Here is a 23,355-nt window from a genome sequence, read left to right as displayed (position 1 = left end):
ATAACGTGGTTGTTTGGTTTTACTTCGCGCGGGATGCGAACTATGATAACTTGAATACATACGGTGCTATTTATATGAGGAACGAAAAGGGCAGGTGTATATCATATAAAAAGGAATCTAAAGGAAAGCCAGTCTGTGTCACCGCTTCGCGTCACGCACATTTTAACGCAAACCTCTCACGAAAGCCGCTTATGCAAAGCCCTTTCTTTCAGCCTCTGATTCCCAGAATTCCATGCTTTAACTCAGAGAGGCCTAGATGTTGCGTTGCATCTTGGTAAATGTAGTCCTAGATGCGGCTTCGTTTTTTAAAAAACCGTAAGAAGAAAAGGGGCCGTGGTGGCACTGCGGCCGGTTCTAGGAAGTGCCTCGTGCGCATATGGAAGGCGGGCTGGTGGGGTGGTTTCTCTTCTCCGCTTTCAAGCCCTTCGCTGGTGCGGCTTCTGAGGTGGGTCCGTTTTGGGGGCGAGGAAGGAGAGGTTGGGGTTTACGGGGTGCTCCTCGGATTGGAAGAAGGTGAACTCTAGCGGCGACGACGTGGGGGAAAGTGGTGGAATTGTTAGCTTAATTCACCAGGCAGGCGAAAACAGCACCGCAAAAAGTAGTTAATTTTTTATTTTATTTTATTTTTTTACCTCAGGCCCAATTCCGCGACAAGCGTTGAGAAAGTTAAGGCACAGATTCTCCCTCCAAAAATTCTTGGAGAAGGACGTTTCTGAGGTAAATTGACGGGTGCTTTGGAGCGGCAGGAGAGTTGTAACGAAGTTTGTTGTTTTGCTTGGCGAGGAGGAGGTGTTGTTAAAACTTTTTTTTTTTTTTGCCTTCCTCAGCACTGATAGAAATCTCTTGATAAATGTTTTCCTCTTTCTCTCACATGGTGGCTTTTCCCTGACGATTTTTTGTTGTTGTTGGAATAAAGTTACGTATTATTTCCTCTCAGAACTTCAGTTTCCTCACCTTTAATATTAGCCAAACCTGCCAGGCTACAATATTACAGATTTTTTCTCTTAGTTGTACACTTAGCCCAGCCTAAAATTAAATGTTCACACTTATTTTCCCCCACATATACACAAAACTGAAACTGGAAAAAGTTATGAAGAAATGATTTCTGTGAGGAAAACTGGACACAAACACAAATGTTCTGCATATCTCTTTTTTTTAGTTACATTGAACAACATTTTATGGGGATCAGATATAGCAGAATATGCCATGCTTATTAATAGGAAGTGAGCCTCTGTCTGCTATTTCAAATTATTATTTTGTCAACTTTGGAATCAAAGACCATTTGGAATTAATTGTCTGGATAAAAATAATTGTCTGGACTACTAGCCAGCAGCAGATTCCAATACTATGTTCAACTTATTTATCCTTAGGGAAGAAGCATGTATTTTTAGATGTATGAGGAAGATAAACTAAGGAGCACTAAAGTAGATTTCACTCTATCCTCATAATTTATACCAACAAATTAACATTTGAATCTGAAAGAGAAACTGCAACATTTGGAGATGTATGAGTTAATGTAATTAAAATATCTCCAAAAAGTACTGAAGAAATATTCCTAAGTAGCAAAAACAGAAAACAAGTATATAAATAGAATAGAATAGAATAGAATTTTATTGGCCAAGTGTGATTGGACACACAAGGAATTTGTCTTGGTGCATATGCTCTCAGTGTACATAAATGAGATTAAATATAGAACGACAGATTTTCCCTAACTAATCTACTCAGAAAATGAGCTGATTTTAAACCAGGAGGGAGGTTTGATTGAGCTGGTAGAGTAAAAGGAGAGAAGAAAAAATGCTTTTTAAAAGGCACTTCTCAATATTAAAAAGAATCTTTTGAGAAATGCTCAGAATTGTATAATTATAATTGTAATTGAATATTAAGAGATATAGGAATTCCTATAATATTTGAGCATTATTAATACTAGGCATGTATAACTATTTTGATATATAATTGATATTATAATATATAACTAATTTGGTATATAATTGGTATATAAATCCAATATATAATTGGATGAGTTAATTGTATTTAAGCTCTATATTATTAGCACGTTTTTACTCCTTTTCCTTTATAATTGCAGATTGGATAATGGAAGAATTGATTCACCAAAGATTGTTAAAATATAAAGCATTTGATCTAGAACGTCCTGTGAGTTACAAGAAATCATGCTGAGAATCTAGAATACTTCCAAAAAATGACAATTTCCATACTCTGTTACCTCAAGGAGTCATTTACTGAAACTTCAGCTACTGTACTTGCAAAGTTAACACTGGAAAGTTCTGAAGAACTAAAGAAGTAGATTCTTTATGAAAAAAATGAATTTTTCTCGAGCAGAAAATTCTTGCTTTCTGCTTCTCTTGGTAATCTTTCAAGTTATATTCGTCTTGATACTTTACCGAGGCAGCAGTTCAGTTTTATTTCAGGGTCATTTAGAAATACATAAGTCATTGGACTATTCAAAATCAGAGGATGTCTATATAAATCTTAGTTTATTTACTCCTGCTCCTCATAAGACCACTATACGGACTTGTGCACCTCAGTCAAACATACTTGGTATGTATAAATTGATACAATTTTTTTTTCAGTTTCCTTAATAAGCTGATCTGTGCCAGTATGATTTGACTAGCATTTGAAAGCTATACTTGGTTATTTTTGTTCTTCTGTGACAACTCTTGCCTATCAATGGTGATTAGAAGTGCACCATGTTAAACAAGATCCTAAGACTTACTATACCAACAATAATTGGTATAGATTTAGTAAGACTTACTATACCAACAATAATTGGTATAGATTTCCCCTATTCATTTTCTGGAGGTCACTCATTGTTGCGAACATGACTGCTACTACTACAATATGCATTAATAGCTGCTGTCACTGTTTGCTTCAAAATAATACAGACTAGTTTTGTAAAATGACAGTTTATTCATTTGACTAGGCTTATATTTCATTCCAGTCATACTTGATCCTATTTACAGACATCCCAAAGTAGTAATAAGATTAAAACATAATGTAGTAAAATTATAATCTCAGTTGCTTTCCTTTTCCATCTCTGGCAAAACAGTAAGTACAAGTCTTGTGGTACAGATTATTTTTTTTTACTCAATTATACATTGTTTTACTTGCATTAATGCATTAGGAATAGATTTGGATGAATATTTCTGTAAACCTTTTGTTTTTAATTTCAGTAGTTGTGTCCATAGTGTTTATAGTCTGATATTTTGTTTAAATACAAAGCAGAGATAACAGTATGGTAAAGTAAGTAGAAAGGCAAGGGAACCATAATACAATATATCCTCCATTCTATTTCACAAAGCTTACCCAACTCATTTTGATCAGCAGTCAAAATGTGCCAGCTAGACCAACTGCTGTTTACTGAATTTTACTCCTATTTGGAAACCATTAGTTTTGCAGTAAAATTATGTATTTCAATGCCATTATGAATTTCCAATCCAAATACAAGGTATGTAATATCATAATAACAGAGTTGGTAGGGACCTTGGAGGTCTTCTAGTCCAACCCCGTGCCCAGGCAGGAAACCCTACACCATTTCAGACAAATGGTTATCCAACATTTTCTTAAAAATTTCCAGTGTTGAAGGGTTCACAACTTCTGCAGGCAAGTTGATTACTCAAAACAGATAATATCTGACTTGATCTAAATGGTTTAGTTGGAAATTGTATTCTATGTAATTTATATGCATTATGTGATTTTACTTACCATGGAAAAATGTGTATACCTTAAATATGATAGGACTGAAAATTCAAATACTTTTGTAAGAAAGGTGTTTATTAATTTTTTAATGTATTTATACAGATTTTCATACAGAAAAAAACTTTCAATGTGATATGGTTTAGTTTTTACAATAATAACAGTTTTTACTTCTTTTTTATCACCTTTTCTTAATGTGACTGTAAGACAGGCTTCAGAAAATCTTCCATTTTATATTAACTGCTGCTTGGCATAATATTCTAACAGACAAATTTGTATAATTGACCCAAAGAAGACAAATTAATACTCATACTTAAAAGAAATTTTAAGAGCTGTGCTGAAGGATAGGAGAGATGAGATCCAAAGTTCATGCTGTAATGCTAAAGCATTGTTTAATGAAATATTCAAACATAGCCAGTATTTTCCATGACAGTATATTTAGAAATACTTCTAGAGAAAAAAATAGTAAAAGTCATCTTTTTTTCAGATGTGCTTTTTGAAATGTGAATAAATCTGCTACGTTTTTCATAATTTTCTTTTTCTCATTTTCAATCCATATTTTATGAAGTTGGACTCTTAACCATCACCTTTGATACACTACACAGTGAGAGAACAATTATCAACAAAAATCCATATGTCCATTTGGGTGGCTGTTACAGCCCACCTCATTGTCTAGCCCATTACAAAACTGCTATAATTGTACCATGCAGGAACTATGAAAAGCAGTTGCATCAATTTCTCTATTACCTTCATCCCTTTCTCCAACGTCAACAGCTTAGCTATTGTATCTACTTGATTCATCAGGTAAGCTAAACTATTAAGCAAGTGTCTAGTTGAGTACAGATGGTATCTGATGATATTGGGAATAATTACATATAGTTGTATTGACTATTTTAGCAGGTCTGGACAGGTCTTCCCCAGCTTCATATTCTGAGTCAATATGATTTGGAAACTGGACAAATCCATGATCCCTTGGGTCATCATTTCAGAGCTATTTCCGTACCATATTCCTTAAGCCTTCAATGGTGGCTGGGCATGTCTTGAAAATTTATTAAAAATTCAGGGTGATATTCAGAGAAATATCTGCCTTAAAAGTAACCTACATTGAACATATTGTACAGTCAAACTTTAGGAGCTGACCATAGGAAATGTTTTGTGACATTTTGTATTATGTCAAAATATTTTTATGTGACAATATTTTATAAATTTTTCCAAATTTTAATTTCATGGGAGTCATGGGTCCTGGATTTTTAACGCATTCTGTAAGGTAGCCCATTTAAGGTACCCATTTGGTTGAAACAATTTTGCCTATGGTGTATCATTTCAGTTAAAGGGTATAGACACGAGTTTTAGTAGTATATAGATTCTGAGAAGCCTAAATACATAGGGAGAAGACTGCTTTAAAGTCCTCATAAAGGTAGAAACTGCTCTATACGTTATAAAGAAAGATGAAATCTCAACAGTGATAACACATTTCAAAATATGCATGGTTCATATTCCAATAAATCAAACAATTTCTATGTCAGTCTGGGAGAAACTATGATTACAGCCTTATCCAAATCATTGTATTGATGTTCTTTTGAAGTAATGTTCCATTTATATTTTCTGTTGATATGAATAGAATAGATTACTGAATAGAAAAGCTCATTTGAAAGTTGTTAGTTTTACTATTTAATTTTAGGGTATTTGGGAGATTATCTAAATGAAAAACATGTATTTAGAGATACTAAATGAAACGTGATGATTCTATATACAGTTACGGCCGAAATTGTTGGCACCCCAGAAATTTTTCCAGAAAATCAAGTATTTCTCACAGAAAAGTATTGCAGTAACACATGTTTTGCTATACACATGTTTATTCCCTTTGTATGTATTGGAATAGCTTTAGTGGAATACAAGATCCGAGAACCAAATTGACTCTATTCTTCTGTTATTTAGAATCATGAAGACCTGGCTTTTTACCAATGATTTCAGTGATGGAATTAATTTAGATTTAGATCTGGACTCATTGCTGGCCACTTCAGAACTCTCCAGTCCTTTGTTGCCATCCATTTCTGGGTGCTTTTTGACGTATATTTGGGATCATTGTCCTGCTGGAAGACCCAAGATCTCGGACACAAACCCAGCTTTCTGACACTGGGCTCTACAGTGCAACCCAAAATCCTTTGGTAATCCTCAGATTTCATGATGCCTTGCACACAGTCAAGGCACCCAGTGCCAGAGGCAGCAAAACATCCCCAAAACATCATTGAACCTCCACCATATTTCACTGTAGGTACTGTGTTCTTTTCTTTGTAGGCCTCATTCCGTTTTCAGTAAACAGTAGAATGATGTGCTTTACCAAAAAGCTCTATCTTGGTCTCATCTGTCCACAAGATGTTTTCCCAGAAGGATTTTGCCTTACTCAAGTACATTTTGGCAAACTGTAGTCTTGCTTTTTTATGTCTCTGTGTCAGCAGTGGGGTCCTCCTGGGTTTCCTGCCATAGCGTTTCATTTCATTTAAATGTAGATGGATAGTTCACGCTGACACTGATGCTCCCTGAGCCTGCAGGACAGCTTGAATTTCTTTGGAACTTGTTTGGAGCTGCTTATCCACCATCCAGACTATCCTGCGTTGCAACCTTTCATCAATTTTTCTCTTCCGTCCACGCCCAGGGAGATTAGCTACAGTGCCATGGGTTGCAAACTTCTTGATAATGTTGCACACTGTGGACAAAGGCAAATCTAGATCTCTGGAGATGGACTTGTAACCTTGAGATTGTTGATATTTTTCCACAATTTTGGTTCTCAAGTCCTCAGGCAGTTCTCTTCTCTTTCTGTTGTCCATGCTTAGTGTGGCATACATAGAACACAATGCAAAGACTAAGTGAACTTCTCTCCTTTTTATCTGCTTTCAGGTGTGATTTTTATATTGCCCACACCTGTTACCTGCCCCAGGTGAGTTTAAAGGAGTATCACATGCTTGAAACAATCTTATTTATCCACAATTTTGAAAGTGTGCCAATAATTTTGTCCAGCCCATTTTTGGAGTTTTGTGTGACATTATGTCCAATTTGCTTTTTTTCCTGCCTTTTTTTGTTTTGTTCCAATACACACAAAGGGAATAAATATGTGTATAGCAAAACATGTGTTAATGCAATACTTTTCTGTGAGAAATACTTGATTTTCTGGAAAAATTTCTGGGGTGCCAACAATTTCGGCCATGACTGTATTACAATGGACTGTCATCCAATTTACATGAATAGCTTTAGTGCAATACAAGATCCGAGAACCAAATGGACTCTATTCTTCTGTTATTTAGAATCATGAAGACCTGGCTTTTTACCAATGATTTCAGTGATGGAATTAATTGTGCTTTATTTTTAATGGGTTGTTTGTATTTTCCGATTGTTGGAGCCGCCCAGAGTTATTGAAAGTCAGGCAGCATACAAATTTAATACATTCTTTTTATTACAGTTCATTTCATAGTTAGCTAGTTGTTTAGACTAAATTTGGCATACATACTGTATATATATGTATATTATTTATTTTTTATTAGTACTGATATTAAGAATCTTGTCTAAGTGTTGGATGGGTTTTCTCGTTTCAAATTATATGTCCTTTGCTGCTTTCATTATCTATTTTCCTTTCTATTCTATTTTATCTGCTCATTGTTCAGCCCCTTTATCTTACACCTGAATGCTTCTAGTAAAGGGTGCTGAAGCTCATTAAGCTTATGCACCTTGTTGAAATTTAGTCAGAAACACTGCTACCCCTGATTTATTTTTTGGGTAGCTTAGACTAACATAGTTCTCCTATGTCTCTCCTCTATAGCTCTTTTCCCTGTATTCAGATTGTATGTTAATCACAGATAAACCATTAATTTTATTTTTTATGAATATAGGACTAACAGGTTATCCAATTTTCACAAACCCTGACCATCCAACACCAACACAACTCATCCAATCACATCAGAAGCTTTTTGTAAAATGAATACAATACAGATATTATGAAGAGTCATTGCTGTCAGACTTCAATGTTGTTATGTTACTTGATTGAGTGGCATGTTTTATTTCCAGGCTGGAACTGGTCCATTTAACAGAGCAAAGCTCCTTAATGTTGGCGTCCACGAGGCCATGAAAGACAATGATTGGGACTGTCTGCTTCTACATAATATGGATCTTATTCCAGAAAATGACTATAATCTTTATGTCTGTGATAAATATTATCCCAAACACTTATCCACTGCTATTGACAAGTTATATTACCGGTAATGTCTAAGAATATGAGAGTAAATATTTTATGAAATAAAATAATCTGAACAAATATGTTTTATTGAATATATTTACTAATTCATTAGTTGAATAATGTATAATTAATAAACATATAGATTTTTATGCACTTTCACTTCTTTAAAAGTAATTCCAAAACCTTTTCATGTTCTGTCCAGGAGATCTGTTTTCATTTGGATTGAATTTATATATTTTTTAAATAATGTTTTAAACATTTAGGAATTATACTTAAGTGTGGCAGCACATAAGTATCTTATTTTTAAAAAGTTACTGCATGAGCTTATTTTATTCGACACTCAAGCAATGATTTTCAGAAATCATAGTCACTTTTTAATTTGCAATATGGGTAAATTCGGATGCTGAAATATTTTCCTAGTAGTGTTTTAAACTCTAATACTAAATATAATTATTTTGACGTCAACCCTATATATCTAAAAAGATTTATATCTACTTCAGAATTATATATAAAATTTGCTTTTAAGTTTATTGAAGACCTGAAGTTTCCATAATAATTCTTTTACAATTTAATTGTTTCTCTGGGTTCTAGGTCTCTTCTGTTATATTACCCTAACTACAACAGCTTGTAAAGTATATCTGCCTTAAACTGATAATTGACCTAAAGTCACCTGTTAAAAATTTAAAGTCTTTCTGGTCCCAGTCCAAAATTTTAAACGTTACAGCACATTGATTTTTCTATGTTCATTCCTAGTTTAGTACAACAAAAAGCATCAACAATAGAATTCTGATTAATGCAATATATAGTACAGGTGTGAAAGGGCTGGAGTAAAGAAAAAGTATCCAAGTGCATGTGCTTGTATGATGAATCTGTATCTTCACTTATAAAATCACACTCATTACCTTAAGTTTATTTTTATGTGCAGCCTGCCATATTCGTCGATTTTTGGTGGTGTTACTGCTTTGACCCCAGACCACTATATGAAGATAAATGGGTTTCCAAACACATACTGGGAGCGTCTTGATGAAGATGATGACATTGCAGAAAGGTATTTATTTACTGAAATGTTAAAAGTATGTTCAAGCATTAAAGTTTTAAGTAAGATAAATATTGTGGGTATTAAAGAAGCAACAAAGACATCCTTTTTTCATCAGCTATAGTTAGCGAATATTATATATGTAGAAAGTATTTTCCAATCAAATAATGCCATTTTATACCTCTTCCTAAAATTGTCTGAAGAAAAACGAAGCTAAGGCCATCATATTTTGCACTTACAACATATTATAAACATTTTTAAAGGATGAAATGGATCTGAATATCATCACATATTGTCTTGCTTATCTTGGCATTTCGAGTTATCTTGAAACCACTTAGGGTTGTAAAGCACTGTGAAGCAATATATACGTCTAAATGCTATTGCAGTTGCTATCTTTCTAATTCCGTCAGTCAGATTATAATATAGTAAATAGTTATTCAATTGGAATTGTGTCAAAATTAATTCTAGTTTACTAGGAAATTACTAGAATTTTTTAACAGCTTTTGCCTGTTTTCCCAAAACACTCATTTGTATTCCAAAACTTGTGTATCTTTTTGTTTTTTAACCAATTAATAGTAAATAAGCCTGCTGATACTTCATTGGTAAGCTTATTCAGTATGTACACATTATATGTTTTGAAAAATTAGCTTCAGTACCAAAACCTAAGAATTTTGTGATTTTTATCACAGTCTATACACTAAATTAAAAGGTACTGTGCTGCTTTACTTCTATAGGCTCCTGATACAGTAACCTGTCTTAGCGATGGAAGCCCTTAACTAAAATTCTTAAGTCTAATTTAAGAACCCATCTGATCATTTTGTTAGCATCAATAAATCCGAAATTATTAAGACTGGCTACTGTCCAATATACGAAATGTTTTTTATTGTTGTTGTTTTTTACTTTATTACTGTAATAAATACTTAAGTCCTTGGACCATTTTAAATCATGCAAATGCTGCAACTTCTTTGCTGTGTATGATTTTACACAGTCACATACCTGAAATTAAAATATTCTTCCCATGCATCTTAATATTTTAGGATAAGCACAATTTCAACAAGTGCCTCTCACAAGAAAGTAAACTCGCTATATTTTGTCATTTGTCCATGTCTTTCAGAAGAAACTGCAATTCTAGCACAATTCTATCAAGCATATTCTGACATTCCTGCTGCATACCAGCTGCTGCCAAATTATACCTGTCAGTTGTAATAGTTTCATTATTAACAATCAGTTTGGAACATTATTAGATTATAGAAGAACTAATACACATCCACTCAGTATTTAATCTATTTTCCACAATATATCAAATTCTTTTTCCTTCAGCTAGTTCAAAAGGTGTAATTTAGATAGTCATCTAATAGAATTAAAATATGGGTGGGTTAATAAATTAAGTAACTTAAAATAAGGCCACTGAAAGTTTGCTGCATTTTATTTCCAATAACTGCTTTATACCATTTCTCAAAATAATAAAAACTACAATATCCTCAAAAGGTTTTGAAGAAGTCCTCAAAATGGCTTTCAAAATTCAAAAATCAGGATATAGGTACCCTAACAAAATTATTGACTGCATCTCTTATAGCAGTTACAATACCCCATATACCATAAGACAAAGCTTTGGGCTGCCATAAACTATTGTTTTCTAAGAATCTTTGTGTGACCTATATAGGGCCCAAAGTCAATACAGCCTATACTAGAGGTTAAGTCTTAAAAATATTTTTTTTAAAAAATCATATTTAAGTTAAAGCAGAAACATACCAAGTACTGAGGAACACATACATGTTATTAGTCTGCAAGGATATCCTCCTTGGGTTTTTTTTCCTGCTAAAACACTTTATAACAGTATTTTTCCTGCCATACATTGAATGGCTTTTTACTCGAAGAACTGCATTTTGAGTTCCGTTCATGGGACTTCTATATTTTTTTATTGCAGTTCTTTGCACTCTTTTCCTTCATCTAAACAGGGAGAGTCAAGCTCCAAGACAAATTGTACAACATCACAGAAAGTAAGAATTTGTACATACTGGAATTCAGTCAAAGTATTTGTAATAAACTCTTGCATTTTAAGACTGTTTTTTCCCATCTTTAATAAACATATCAAGCTATATGAGAAATCATCTGTTAGCTGTAGTTTTTCATCCATTATATGTAACTCTATTTTCAATTAATCTTTGTCTTCAAAACATTTTCATATCCATATTCTTTTTTACGTACTATAACCTGACATTTACTTCACATTTGTTTTTGTTTTGTATGTTGCTTATGGCATCATTTGTAAACAAAAGTATATCTATGCTTCCATCTCCACCACTGTAAATGTTCCATATAGATTTTTCCATAAATGCAATAAATGACCAAGAGGTCATTGTACATAGTTTCTAACTTTCTGCAATATATAGTTGAGCTATATATTAGCTTCACATTTATATTTATACATGCTTTTTTTGCATCATTCACCACTCATTTTGCAATCAAAGTTCAATTCTGTACTTATGAAAAACCACCCATAATTTGATCTGTTCATTTTATTTCTAAAATAATTTCTAAAATAATAATTATTTCTAACATACAATAAGCTTTCTTTCTCACATATGAATATAAATGACTTGCTGAAGATCAAGATTCTCATCTGCTTATTTCCTTCCTGGTATTGCACTTCTCATATAACTCTTCCAACCACCTCATCGGGCACACTTAAGAACTAGTCTTAGTTTTGCAGTCACTCTTGCAAAATTTCTCTTAGAGAAAACAGCATGTTTTCAATTGTCCACACATACTCATACAGAGAGTATCACCCAACCACTCCATAAATCCACATGAAAACCAGTTGCAGCAAAAAAAATTCTTCTCAAAAGACTAAAGAAAAGTGGTCAGCGCTGTAAGGAATATTTAAAGCTATAAATTTATTTTAGCCAGAAAAGGTCAGCTTAAAACTTAAAACACACTTATTTTATCTTAAATTTTTAAGCTTTTAAGCTTAAAACACACTTATTTATCTGCGCGGGACTGGACTAGTTTTTTAAATTTTCTAAATTTTAAATTTTTAAATTTTATAGGGGTTTTAATTGGTTTTAATATTTATATTATTTTTAATAATTAGGCTTTCTGAATATGTTTTCTTAATGGTTTTCTTAACTTGTATATATATGTTTTTTATCTGCCTGTGAACCGCCCTGAGTCCTTCGGGAGATAGGGCGGTATATAAATTTGAATAAATAAATAAATAAATAAATAAATAAATAAGGTAGAAGCATTATTTACTGTCTAAAATGTAGTTGCCATAACTTTTTCAATTGTACATTTGCCTGTTTTCTTATTGAGGGAAGTAATTTTCCTATCATGTTTTGTTTCAAAAAGGATCCGTATAGCAGGAATGAAAATAATTCAGGTTCCTCTTCATGTTGGACGTTACAAAATGATGGGTTATGGACAAACGGCTAGCCCTTTGCTGAATCTAAAAAGGTGATTGCATTTATTTGTTTTTCTTTTCTTTTCTACTCAAATTCAATCATAATTTTCTCTCCCTTATGTGAAGTATTGTTCATGTATAACACTGCAGATCAAATTCCTATCTGTCATATATCTATTTTAAATTGAAGTAGAACCATATTATGCAGTTGATCCAGAATGCAGTGGCAGAATTGATGTGGTTAGTTGTGAGTAACCAGAGCAGTTCCTGCAGCATTGATGTAATAGATCAATGTAAATACTGCATCAATGCTGCGGGAGCTACTCTGGTTACCAGTAAATTTGTCAGTACAGCTTAAGAGGCTGATCACTACAGGTAGTCCTTCCTTTGTGACAATTGGGACCAGCAACTCCATTGTTAAGTTATTTTTTCAGCATGTTGTAACTTTAAATAGCTTGCCCTCATAAAACAGGGACTGTTAGCCGTTCAGAAGGTGGAAATATGGTTCTTCCCAAGGACCTTTGATGATTAATTTTAAGCAGCAATGTTACATTCAATAATTGTTAACTTATTGTTGTGAATTGCAACTTTATTAGAACTGCCAAACAAGTGCAGTGTGTATCATCTGACCTAGAAACTCCCCTCCATCTTGTACATGATAAACGGATTATTACTGGAAATGAGGGAGAGACATCTATAAATCCTATCTACATATTTTAAAAAACGGTTTCCAATATTCAAAAGTAAACATTCTGTTAAAGGCAAAAGCAGCAGAACACCAATCACATGGGTTGAAAATAAACATTTGTTATATCAGTTAGTTAGAATCCGAGAAGGCTAGCTCTAGCTGTCCTTTTCCCACCTCTCCCATTGTCCGGGATTTTGCATGATAAATTAGAACATGGAGTGTAATCCCAGTTCAAGATGCATCAATGAGACCTTTGTCAGGATAAATGTTTTTCACCAAAATTAGGCTTCTCTGGCTATAATTCACTTTTTTAAATTAGCCCAAATGACTATATATGATTGGGGTCTCACCTAGATTACTTCTTAAACTCTGACAATATATATTTTGCATGATGGATGTTCCATTCATGAAGAAACTCTGATATAGAGTATGTCCTTAGTAATAATTTTTCCTCTTACAAAGATTCTTCTTAAAAATATATTACAAACAAGTTTCCATTTGTCTGTACTTGTTTTTAATACGAGAAACAATTTCCTTTTGCCTTTCTAAAAAAGTTAGTAATGAAACATTGTTTGATTTGCATTTCTATATGCAAAATATTCCTGGCTTATCTAAACTGGAATCTTCCTTTCCCTAGGCCTGCTGAATTGCATACTTCTCAAACATGGAAAGATGATGGAACAAATTCCCTTGTTTACAAACTCTTAGAAAAGAAGAAAAAACATCTTTATACACGCATTATGGTAGATATTGGAGCCACGCCAGCATTACCACCTCCAAGTAGAAGAAAAAGGAATAACACTTGACTTTGCCATAATCTGAAGCTTTCAAATCCTGGAGCTTTTTACAAGCTAAACTCACCAGGAATGCAAGGAGGGGAAATGCATTGCTTTTGTGTGCATTTGACCAATTTAAGCAGGAGCGTGATACAGGGTACTAAAGAAACCTGGGGTAGATTGGTTTTGCTTCGTTGACATTAGCAACAGAAATTATTCTATCTTGTTCTGCAGTAAACCATCAGGAGCTAGAAGCTATAGTCAAGTACTAGCAACAAATTGGTCTATAAACAATAGCAAAATATCTACTGAATCCTGTGTTCTTTTCTAACTTTCACAAGTCTTCTGCATGGCAAATATTTTAAAAAGTTACGTTGTTACTTATTACCAATTTTTCAGGAAATATATGAATTTGGAATTGACTTATGGGTCTCTCTTGAAAGGTTTTTCATTAGAAAATTCAGTTTTCTATACCCATATTTTAAGAAAGCTAATTTTTAATTGTATTCAGGATGTTATTTTAAAAATATTTTAATGAATTTCAATAAACATCAAAAAGTATTAATAAACATCTTATGTAAGCATTTGATTGTGTGCTTTTTAAACACATTTCATTGGAGTCGCATGTTATTTTTAAAAGTTTGATATATTTGTGTAAACTGAAACGAGACAGAGCAGCTGTTTATGTATTTACCATATTAAAAATATGGAATTAATGGATATGGAGATTTATCTTGTATTATATTTCATATATATAGCTCACTGAATCATCATAGCAGTCATCCTATAGAAAGGCAGAGTAGGAAATCTATAAATATTTAAGCAAAATTGCTGTTTGCTCAAAACATCAATGTTGAATCTATTTCCCTCTGTCCATTTGTAAAGCAGTTGAAAAAAAATAAGGATTGTTTGCCTTTCAAATTCATGTGGTTTGCTAGCCACCTTGACAATATAAAAATAATTTGACTTTGAGTAGCTAGAACACAATTTATTTTTATGCTCATTTTTTAAAAAATAAGAGGTTACACATTTAACCATAGGACCGTTTGTATATTTAGTACTAAGATCTCATATTCATTAGTTGCACTAATTGTCTCCCAGCTTTCCCCTCCCTCCTGAAGACATATCACTATGTTTTAAGACCATTCTGCACTCCAACCTTGCAAAGGTATATGCTATCATTTTAATACCAGTTTATCTACTTGTATATTCTACGCAAATATGTTTGGCTGTTATCCTTTGAAAAATGAAAAGCACAATCAATTTCTTTTAGTAGTAAATTCTCACACATTCTTAAACTAACAGATATTCGGATAAATATGAAAACTGAAGATCAACAAAAGTTAAACTTTATTCAAAGTTTTATTTTTTCCTTGTTTAAGAAAAAGAAATTATGTACCACCCCTGTTTAGAATATGTTGAGCAGTTCTTCAAATGAAAAAAAGACATTTTAAAAAGTTGGACTGAAAAAAAGTCTTGCTTCATTGAAAAATTAACAGTTGAATTGTTCTTATATCTCTTCATTTCAAAAAAAAATGTTCGTAGAATTCTTTACAAAGGATTACTTTTATCCAAAGAAAGTTTTTATTTTCAATGTTGTCTTATAGCTCAAAAGGAAGTAACTAACAAATCTATCAGTTTTAAAAAATATTCCGTGTGTAAAGAACTTGTTGAGTATCCACCAACAGAAAAAGAAATATTTCACTGCTGTAGCTCAAGTCATTACTTTTTTTGGTCCATTTGAATAAAATTTATTAGCCATAAGAAATGATTATGAAAACTTAGTTTGCCTTCCAAAATCCACTGTAATATTTGTATATAAAAGATTGTATTCTTTTGAAAGCAGTTTATAGGAGCATGAATTTAGCCCGTCAGTCTTCCATACTCGAGACACTTGACGCAAGAGATTCATTCTGAAGAGATTTTAATGTTGGGAGGTAGGAGGGAAAGAGAAAGAATAGGTCACATATTAAGTAATATTAAAATGCATAGTTAAAATGCACCTCAAGAAGCTGTATAATAAGCAATTTTGTTTTCAATCCATCCATTCTCAGATATACAATAGTCTCCCAAACATGCTGTATCTTATCAGGAACACAATCCACAGTCTAATTTTTTCTATCGCCAATTATACTCTTCAATGAAATTTGCTTCATAGATACAGTTCGCTTAACTCACCTCTGGCCATTTGCCTCGTTGCCTTGGTCTCTGGTATGAAAGATCATAGTGTACTTAGCTATACTGGGGGAAGGTCGGATTATCTTCATTTTCTGCATTTCAACCCTGAAAACAAAAATGTGACAATTTATGAGTAATGACAAGTTGTGAAGTGCAAGCATTATGGTAGATTAGAGAATATGATGGAGAGCTACCTGGCCATTTTGCTTGCTGATAATGACTAGGAAAGCACACATGAAAGCAACCATGAACATGAACTCAACTTTCCAGTCAAAAGAAGAGAACCCCTAGAATAAAGGCTCTTCCTCAAATTGCACATTTTATTTCACTTAAATCTAACTATAATGCTATATGAATAAGAATGCAGCAAGCACAGAATGAGTGCTACATAAACTGCCACTGAAAAGTGGAACTATCACAATTTTCATGAATCCCACTTCCTCCTTTCCAAAAGTCCTATGTTGAAGGCAGAAAAATCCTATGGCACTTTTCTGGATAAATGGATGAAAATAATAAAATTTTGCTTTAGGGAAGGACAATCTTCATACAAGCTGCAATTGCATGTTAAGACCAATACTATATATTTAATTTGGAAGAGGAATACAAGCCCTGCATTTAGCTGTAATTCATTAAAATAATATGCCTTTTTCCAGAATCATGCTGCTTTGGGAAAGCGTTCATAGCAGCCGAGTGAACTTGGAAATATACAACTGCTTTAATGAGTTGTAGATGATGCATCTGTGCTTCAAAGTACCTCTTCTGAGTCAAATACCAAATTTGCACAGCTGAATTATATACAACAAATTCATGCTGATGAAGAGGTGAATAAAATCAAAGTTTTCTCCCTTGTACCCCAACAAATGTTCAAGGAAGCTAAATTATGAGAAATTTGTGAAGGTAGATATAGAATTTGTAATCTGTGGAATACATTGCTAGGGATGGCAATTACAGCAGTTTTAATAACATTAAAATGACAGAGGATAAGGCTATTGATCACAACTACTAACCAGATTCTTTGTACCAATCACCGGGATATATAAGTAGGATAACACAACTATTTATATACTTACTGGTCAACTTGGAAATAAATTCCTAAACTAGATGAGTTTTTGATCTATTTCAGAACTGTCTTTCCTAATTTTAATTCTCCAATTGCTGCTGCTTCTAAAGTGAAATAGCTTGAGTGGGATGTGAAATAGAGAAAACTGCCTATTAATTTGTTCTTGCACTTCACTCTGCAGCTGATTTTTTGTTTTTCAGGATTCCAGATGAGCTTTTATTCTTAACAAAATGAAAGAAGAGGCCTACAAAGAATGGAAAACAAAGCAGGGAAAATTGTTCACTTATGTGTTACTTTTCTGCCTTTTAAATTTGCCTTTGAAACCGCTTTTCCCTAGAAGTAGCAACCATGTGTAATATATGTAATACTGCCAATAGTGAGCAGAATAATTCATATTACATTTTGGTGTGATGGAATAGGTACTGGGCTAGAACATTGAAAAATCAGGTTCAGGTTCCTTTTTAACCATGATAGCCAAACCCTGTTACTACCTCTCAGTCCATTTCACGCTGAAAGCTATTGTAAGAACTGAAGGTAGGAATGCTATGTATGCCACCTTCAGGTCCTAGAGGAAAAGCAAGATAGAAATCATATATAAATAATTAATCTGAGCAGGCATTATGTTTTCTTAGCTTATCACAAGTGACTGAAACTTGTTGCCATATTATATGTGATTTATCTGCCATTTATTGCCTTAAAGCAATGGAAAAAACAAAACAAAACAAGGAATTGAACCAATCATAAGCAAAAGCCTAGGTTGAAGCCTACACTATGACCATATGGGATGGTGAGAAGTCTGTAGTTAGGGCTCAGTTGCAGAGGTCCTTGAAAGAAGCAGATAAATATATCATCATATATTACTGCATTGATTGCTGCTGTGGATGACCTGACTGGGTAAGGACAGTCTTTGTGACCCTATTAGGCTTCACAGGGGCTTTTGATATCATTAACCATAGGATTCATCATGTGACATCTATAAGAGTTGAAGATCCTAGCCACTATTTTATAGTTCTTTTCTTCCCTTGTAACTGTTTAATTACAGTGACAGGGAGCCACTTTGGTATAGTGGTTAAAGTGCTGGCCTAGAAACCAGGAGATGGTTTATAGTTCTAATCCCACTTTAGGCATGAAAAGTGGCTTGGTGACTTTGGGCCAATCACTTTCTCTCTGCCCAGCTTACTTCACATGTTGCTGTTATGGGGAAAACAGGAGGAGGAAGAAGAAAGAGAAGTATGCATGTTTGTGATTTGCTTAACACTACCTTGTTTAGTAACAAAATATTGGTCCCAATTCTGGTCTTCAGTCAAGGACTACCTGTATGAACATCATGGTCTTGTCCTTAACCATTCCTGGCTACAGGAGAGAGAATGCAGGAAGGAAGACTGCCACTGATTGTAAAGAAAAAATATAACAGAGACCAGATGTTTGAGAACAGAACCATCTCCATAGGGAGATGGTTTGCTTCTTGTCACTGACACTGTCAAACAGATTGGATAATTCTCTGTGGAGGATGTTTCAAACTCGACTGCTACACTGAGCAGGAGGATTCAATGGCCAAGATTTTGGATTAATTTCAGCAACACTCATCGTTTGCAAATTAACTGGGAATAGGTTGACTAAAGGAGGGTGATGGAAGTGCCCTTATCTAGTCCAGTGTTTGCCAGACAAGTATTATATAGATGCGCTGAGACAATTTTGGAAGATATAATTTCAAAACACTGCAAGGCACCAGACTAGGAGAGGCTGGTATCACAATTTATAGAATGAAAAACAGACCACAGCAAACAAAGCATTCTTGATTCTAGCATAGCACTTTTTTTAGCATTCTCTCCTTTAAAAATGGGGACTGCACTATCTGTTCCTCTGAATGCTAAATATTTATCTTCTTGCAAAACCCAGTTCTGTTGACCTTTAGGAAGAAAGACAAACAGAATGAACCAATTCTAAACGCTACATTTGCTGACAGGCAGAGCCAACAGAATCAGAAAAACACATCGGATGTTTCTGATGTGATCCTGAGAAGGATTTTATACCGTATTTTTCGGAGTATAAGACACACTTTTTTCCCTCCTAAAAGAGGCTGAAAATTTGGGTGCATTTTATACTCCGGATGTAGCTTTTTCAAAGCTTTTTTTCAGCCCTAACGAGGCACTAGTGAGTGAAGCGATCTCCGTGCTAAGTGTTATGTCTGCGCCCCCCTTCCAGAAAGTGACTCGGAAAGTGAGGGGGAAGGGCCATCAGGACTTACCTCTGGAGCACCAGCTCCTCTGGCTCAGCTCCAGGAGCCAGAGGCAGGCCAGGTGGAGAAGATAACGAGGCCTCCGTCTCCTGACTCCCCCCCCCAGGCCACGCCTCCAGACCCGGCTGAAGGCAACCAGGCCTGGCTAGATCCCAGGTTTCGGAGATACGAGAGCGGCTACAACAAAGGAAGGGGTGGGGCAGGCCTGGAGAGTGCTGAGTCACGGAGCCACACCGCACAGAGTATAAAAGCAGCCCTGACTGCTCTTCTGCTCCGTGACGAGCAAAAATTGAGCTGAACTATTTGACTCGTGGAGAAGTGAGCTGAACATTTGGCCTGGATTGCTGACTACCTGGTTGCCTGGCAACCCCAAGATAAGGGAAGACTTTGGCAGGCAGCTGCAGATTCCCTGCCAGGACTGATAGCAGCCGTGAACTCAATTACTGGCTCGTTTAGCCAGCTCACATGGCTGAGGCCGGGAGGGGACAGAACACTAAGCTTTTTGTCAGTGAAGTGATCTGTGCTTTGCCTGCTCTCTCAGACTCTCAGCTGTGAAGCTTTTTTCAGCCCTAACGAGGCGCTAGCAAGTGAAGCACGCGTGAAGCGATCTCCGTGGTTTGCCTGCTTTTCTCATTGCTTCTCTCTCCAAAGATCAGTTGTGCTTTAGAACAGGGGTCTCCAACCTTGGCAACTTTAAGATCTGTGGACTTCAACTCCCAGAATTCCTCAGCCAGCTTTGCTTAAAGGTCTTAAAATTGCTAAGGTTGGAGACCCCTGCTTTAGAAGCTGTTTTTTATCCCCAAGCAGGGGATAAAAAACAGCAAACTAATGTGCTGAAGCTGACCAGACCAAGAACTCTAGCCAGATGAAGACCTGGTAGGCAGGGTTTTTTTCTCTATTTTCCTCCCAAAAACTAAGCTGCGTCTTATACTCCAGTGTGTTTTATTCTGAAAAATACGCTAATTGTTATTCATTTTACTGGAAATCTACTCTACAATCCTTTGTTTTTTCATCTAAGTCTATGAGATCCTTCTGGATGGACCACCAGAACATCAGAAGCCTTGCACAACTGTTCCGAAGACTGTCTCTTGTCTCCCCATGAATAGTCCATGCTCATCAGAAGTACATGCACAAAAAGCCAGAGACAGCCTTCAAAGCTTCATATTTATTTTTTTAAAGTTGGTTTGAACATTCCTGTCTTAATAACAGCCACCTATCTCCACAACCCCCATCTCAGACACACCAACAACAGCCAAGCCTCCTACAACTGACCCCATTTCATTGGGTTCACAACCCCTAGTGATCACAGAAAAGGAAGTGCAGGACCTATTTCACAGACAAAAGCCAGGAAAAGCTCCAGGCCCAGACAAGATAACTCCTTCTTGCTTAAAAGTCTGTGCTGACCAATTGGCCCCCATCTTCACCCATATTTTCAATAAATCACCAGAGATGTGTTATGTTCCTTCTTGCTTCAAACGTTCTACCATCATCCCAGTGCCGAAGAAGCCCACCATCAAGGAACTGAATGACTACAGACCAGTTGCTTTAACATCTGTAGTCATGAAAACCTTTGAAAGGCTAGTGCTTTCCTACCTGAAAACCATCACAGATCCGCTGTTAGATCCCTTGCAATTTGCATACCGAGCAAATAGATCAACAGATGATGCTGTTAATATGGCTCTGCACTACATCCTACAACATCTTGAGTCTCCAAAGACCTATGCAAGGGTCCTTTTTGTAGACTTTAGTTCAGCATTCAATACCATCATTCCAGACATTCTTCTAACTAAGCTAAACCAGCTACAGGTACCGGAACAGACTTGTAAGTGGATCACAAGCTTCCTAACAAACAGGAAGCAGCAGGTGAAGCTAAGCAAGATCACATCAAATACCTGTACAATTAGCACACGGGCCCCCCAAGGCTGTGTGCTCTCCCCACTTCTCTTCTCTCTGTATACCAATGACTGCATCTCCAATGATCCATCTGTTAAGCTACTGAAGTTCGCAGATGACACAACAGTGATTGGTCTCATTCGAGACAATGACGAATCCGCATATAGACGAGAGGTCGAATGACTAGCCTTGTGGTGCAACCAAAACAATCTGGAACTGAACACACTCAAAACCGTAGAAATGGTAGTAGACTTTAGGAGAAACCCTTCCATACTTTCACCTCTCACAATACTTGACAACACAGTATCAACAGTAGAAACCTTCAAATTTCTAGGTTCTATCATATCGCAAGATCTCAAATAGACAGCTAATATCAAAAACATCATTAAAAAAGGACAACAAAGAATGTTCTTTCTGCGCCAACTCAGTAAGCTCAAACTGCCCAAGGAGCTGCTGATCCAATTCTACAGAGGAATTATTGAGTCTGTCATTTGCACCTCTATTACTGTCTGGTTCGGTTCTGCAACCCAACAAGAAAAACACAGACTTCAGAGGATAATTAGAACTGCAGAAAAAACAATTGCTACCAACCTTATGCACAGTCACTCACGCCCTTGTGACGTCTCGTCTGGATTACTGCAATGCTCTCTACATGGGGCTCCCCTTGAGGGGCATCCGGAGGCTTCAGTTAGTCCAGAATGCAGCTGCGCGGGTGATAGAGGGAGCCCCTCGTGGCTCCCGCGTGACACCTATCCTGCGCAGGCTGCACTGGCTACCTGTGGCCTTCCGGGTGCGCTTCAAGGTGTTGGTGAACGTCTTCAAAGCGCTCCATGGCATAGGGCCGGGCTATCTACGGGACCGCCTGCTGCTACCGAATACCTCTCACCGACCCGTGCGCTCTCACAGAGAGGGACTCCTCAGGGTGCCGTCGGCGCGACAGTGTCGTCTGGCACGCCCAGGAAGGGCCTTCTCTGTGGGGGCTCCCGCCCTCTGGAACGAACTCCCCCCAGGACTCCGTCAACTTCCGGACCTCCGAACCTTTCGTCGCGAGCTTAAAACTCACCTATTCATCTGCGCTGGACTGGGTTAGTTTTTAAACTTATGGGTTTTTAATGGGTTTTTATTCTAAATTTTAACCATGGCCAATTTAATAAGTTTTTTAATTGTATTTTAATCATATTTATATTGTATTATTTTGCATTTTTTATCAGGCTGTGAACCGCCCTGAGTCCTTCGGGAGAAGGGCGGTATAAAAATTTAAATAATAAATAAATAAATAAATAAATAAAATAAACCTGCCTTCCATTGAGGACCTGTATACTGCACGAATCAAGAAGAGGGCCGTGAAAATATTTACAGATCCCTCACATCCTGGACATAAACTGTTTCAACCCCTACCCTCAAAACGACGCTATATAACATAACATAACATAACATAACATCAGAGTTGGAAGGGACCTTGGAGGCCTTCTAGTCCAACCCCCTGCCCAGGCAGGAAACCCTATACCATCTCAGTCAGATGGTTATCCAACATTTTCTTAAAAATTTCCAGTGTTGGAGCACTATAGAGCACTGCACACCAGAACAACTAGACACAAGAACAGTTTTTTCCCGAAGGCCATCACTCTGCTAAACAAATAATTCCATCAACACTGTCAGACTATTTACTGAATCTGCACTACTATTAATCGTCTCATAGTTCCCATCACCAATCTCTTTCCACTTATGACTGTATGACTATAACTTGTTGCTGGCAATCCTTATGATTTATATTGATATATTGACCATCAATTGTGTTGTAAATGTCGTACCTTGATGAACGTATCTTTTCTTTTATGTACACTGAGAGCATATGCACCAAGACAAATTCCTTGTGTGTCCAATCACACTTGGCCAATAAAATTCTATTCTATTCTATTCTATTCTATTTTATTCTATTCTTAATAGTACTGTTGAACCCCAAAGCAGATACGTTGCAGTTGTATTGTTCTGCAAATGGCAATTATAGTAATGTGCAGACAGGTACTAGAACAAGCCTAACACATCAACCTACAGTTGTATTGTAGGTTCCCATACATTGGCACAATTTTGAATGGTTTGATTATTGTTTATCTGTTGCTGAATTATTCCCACCTTGCACTAA

General features: G+C 35.7%; 2 protein-coding genes across 10 annotated transcripts in view; one reads left to right on the top strand and one right to left on the bottom strand.

The window, feature by feature from the left end:
• The first annotated feature begins 288 nt into the window (after positions 1-288).
• LOC131199570 (beta-1,4-galactosyltransferase 3-like) lies at positions 289-14,426 on the top strand. Of its 3 annotated transcripts, XM_058185482.1 has the most exons (8): positions 300-445; positions 638-717; positions 2,084-2,556; positions 4,280-4,515; positions 7,771-7,961; positions 8,865-8,987; positions 12,327-12,431; positions 13,704-14,426. In XM_058185482.1, the coding sequence occupies exons 3-8, from the start codon at positions 2,310-2,312 to the stop codon at positions 13,870-13,872; spliced, it is 1,071 nt and encodes a 356-aa protein (XP_058041465.1). In that variant the 5' UTR covers positions 300-445; positions 638-717; positions 2,084-2,309; the 3' UTR covers positions 13,873-14,426. The 3 variants fall into 3 exon arrangements, with proteins under 3 accessions (XP_058041464.1, XP_058041465.1, XP_058041466.1); XM_058185481.1 differs by lacking the exon at positions 638-717 and having other exon boundaries at positions 289-445; XM_058185483.1 differs by lacking the exon at positions 638-717 and having other exon boundaries at positions 307-513.
• A 764-nt stretch (positions 14,427-15,190) lies between these two features.
• The window catches only part of B4GALT4 (beta-1,4-galactosyltransferase 4), a 41,422-nt gene continuing 33,257 nt past the window's right edge, over positions 15,191-23,355 (bottom strand). For all 7 annotated transcript variants that reach the window (XM_058185490.1, XM_058185489.1, XM_058185486.1 and 4 more), the window contains 2 exons: positions 16,021-16,125; positions 15,191-15,755 (listed from right to left, as the gene is read on the bottom strand). In XM_058185490.1, the coding sequence (XP_058041473.1) occupies positions 15,614-15,755; positions 16,021-16,125 (247 nt within the window). In that variant the 3' untranslated portion in view covers positions 15,191-15,613. The remainder of the gene's footprint in view (positions 15,756-16,020; positions 16,126-23,355) is intronic.

This window comes from Ahaetulla prasina, chromosome 5 (genome assembly GCF_028640845.1).
Source record: "Ahaetulla prasina isolate Xishuangbanna chromosome 5, ASM2864084v1, whole genome shotgun sequence".
NCBI lineage: Eukaryota > Metazoa > Chordata > Lepidosauria > Squamata > Colubridae > Ahaetulla > Ahaetulla prasina.
Note: the sequence above shows the minus strand (reverse complement) of the source record. Positions and strands in the feature narration are given on the sequence as shown.

Bases quoted from the DNA above. Each gene is read 5' to 3' on its own strand.
- LOC131199570 (XM_058185481.1), top strand. From the start codon at position 2,310: ATGAAAAAAATGAATTTTTCTCGAGCAGAAAATTCTTGCTTTCTGCTT. The intron at 2,557-4,279 runs GTATGTATAAAT...TATTTTATGAAG, and splicing joins ACCTCAGTCAAACATACTTG to TTGGACTCTTAACCATCACC. The intron at 7,962-8,864 runs GTAATGTCTAAG...TTTTATGTGCAG, and splicing joins ATTGACAAGTTATATTACCG to CCTGCCATATTCGTCGATTT.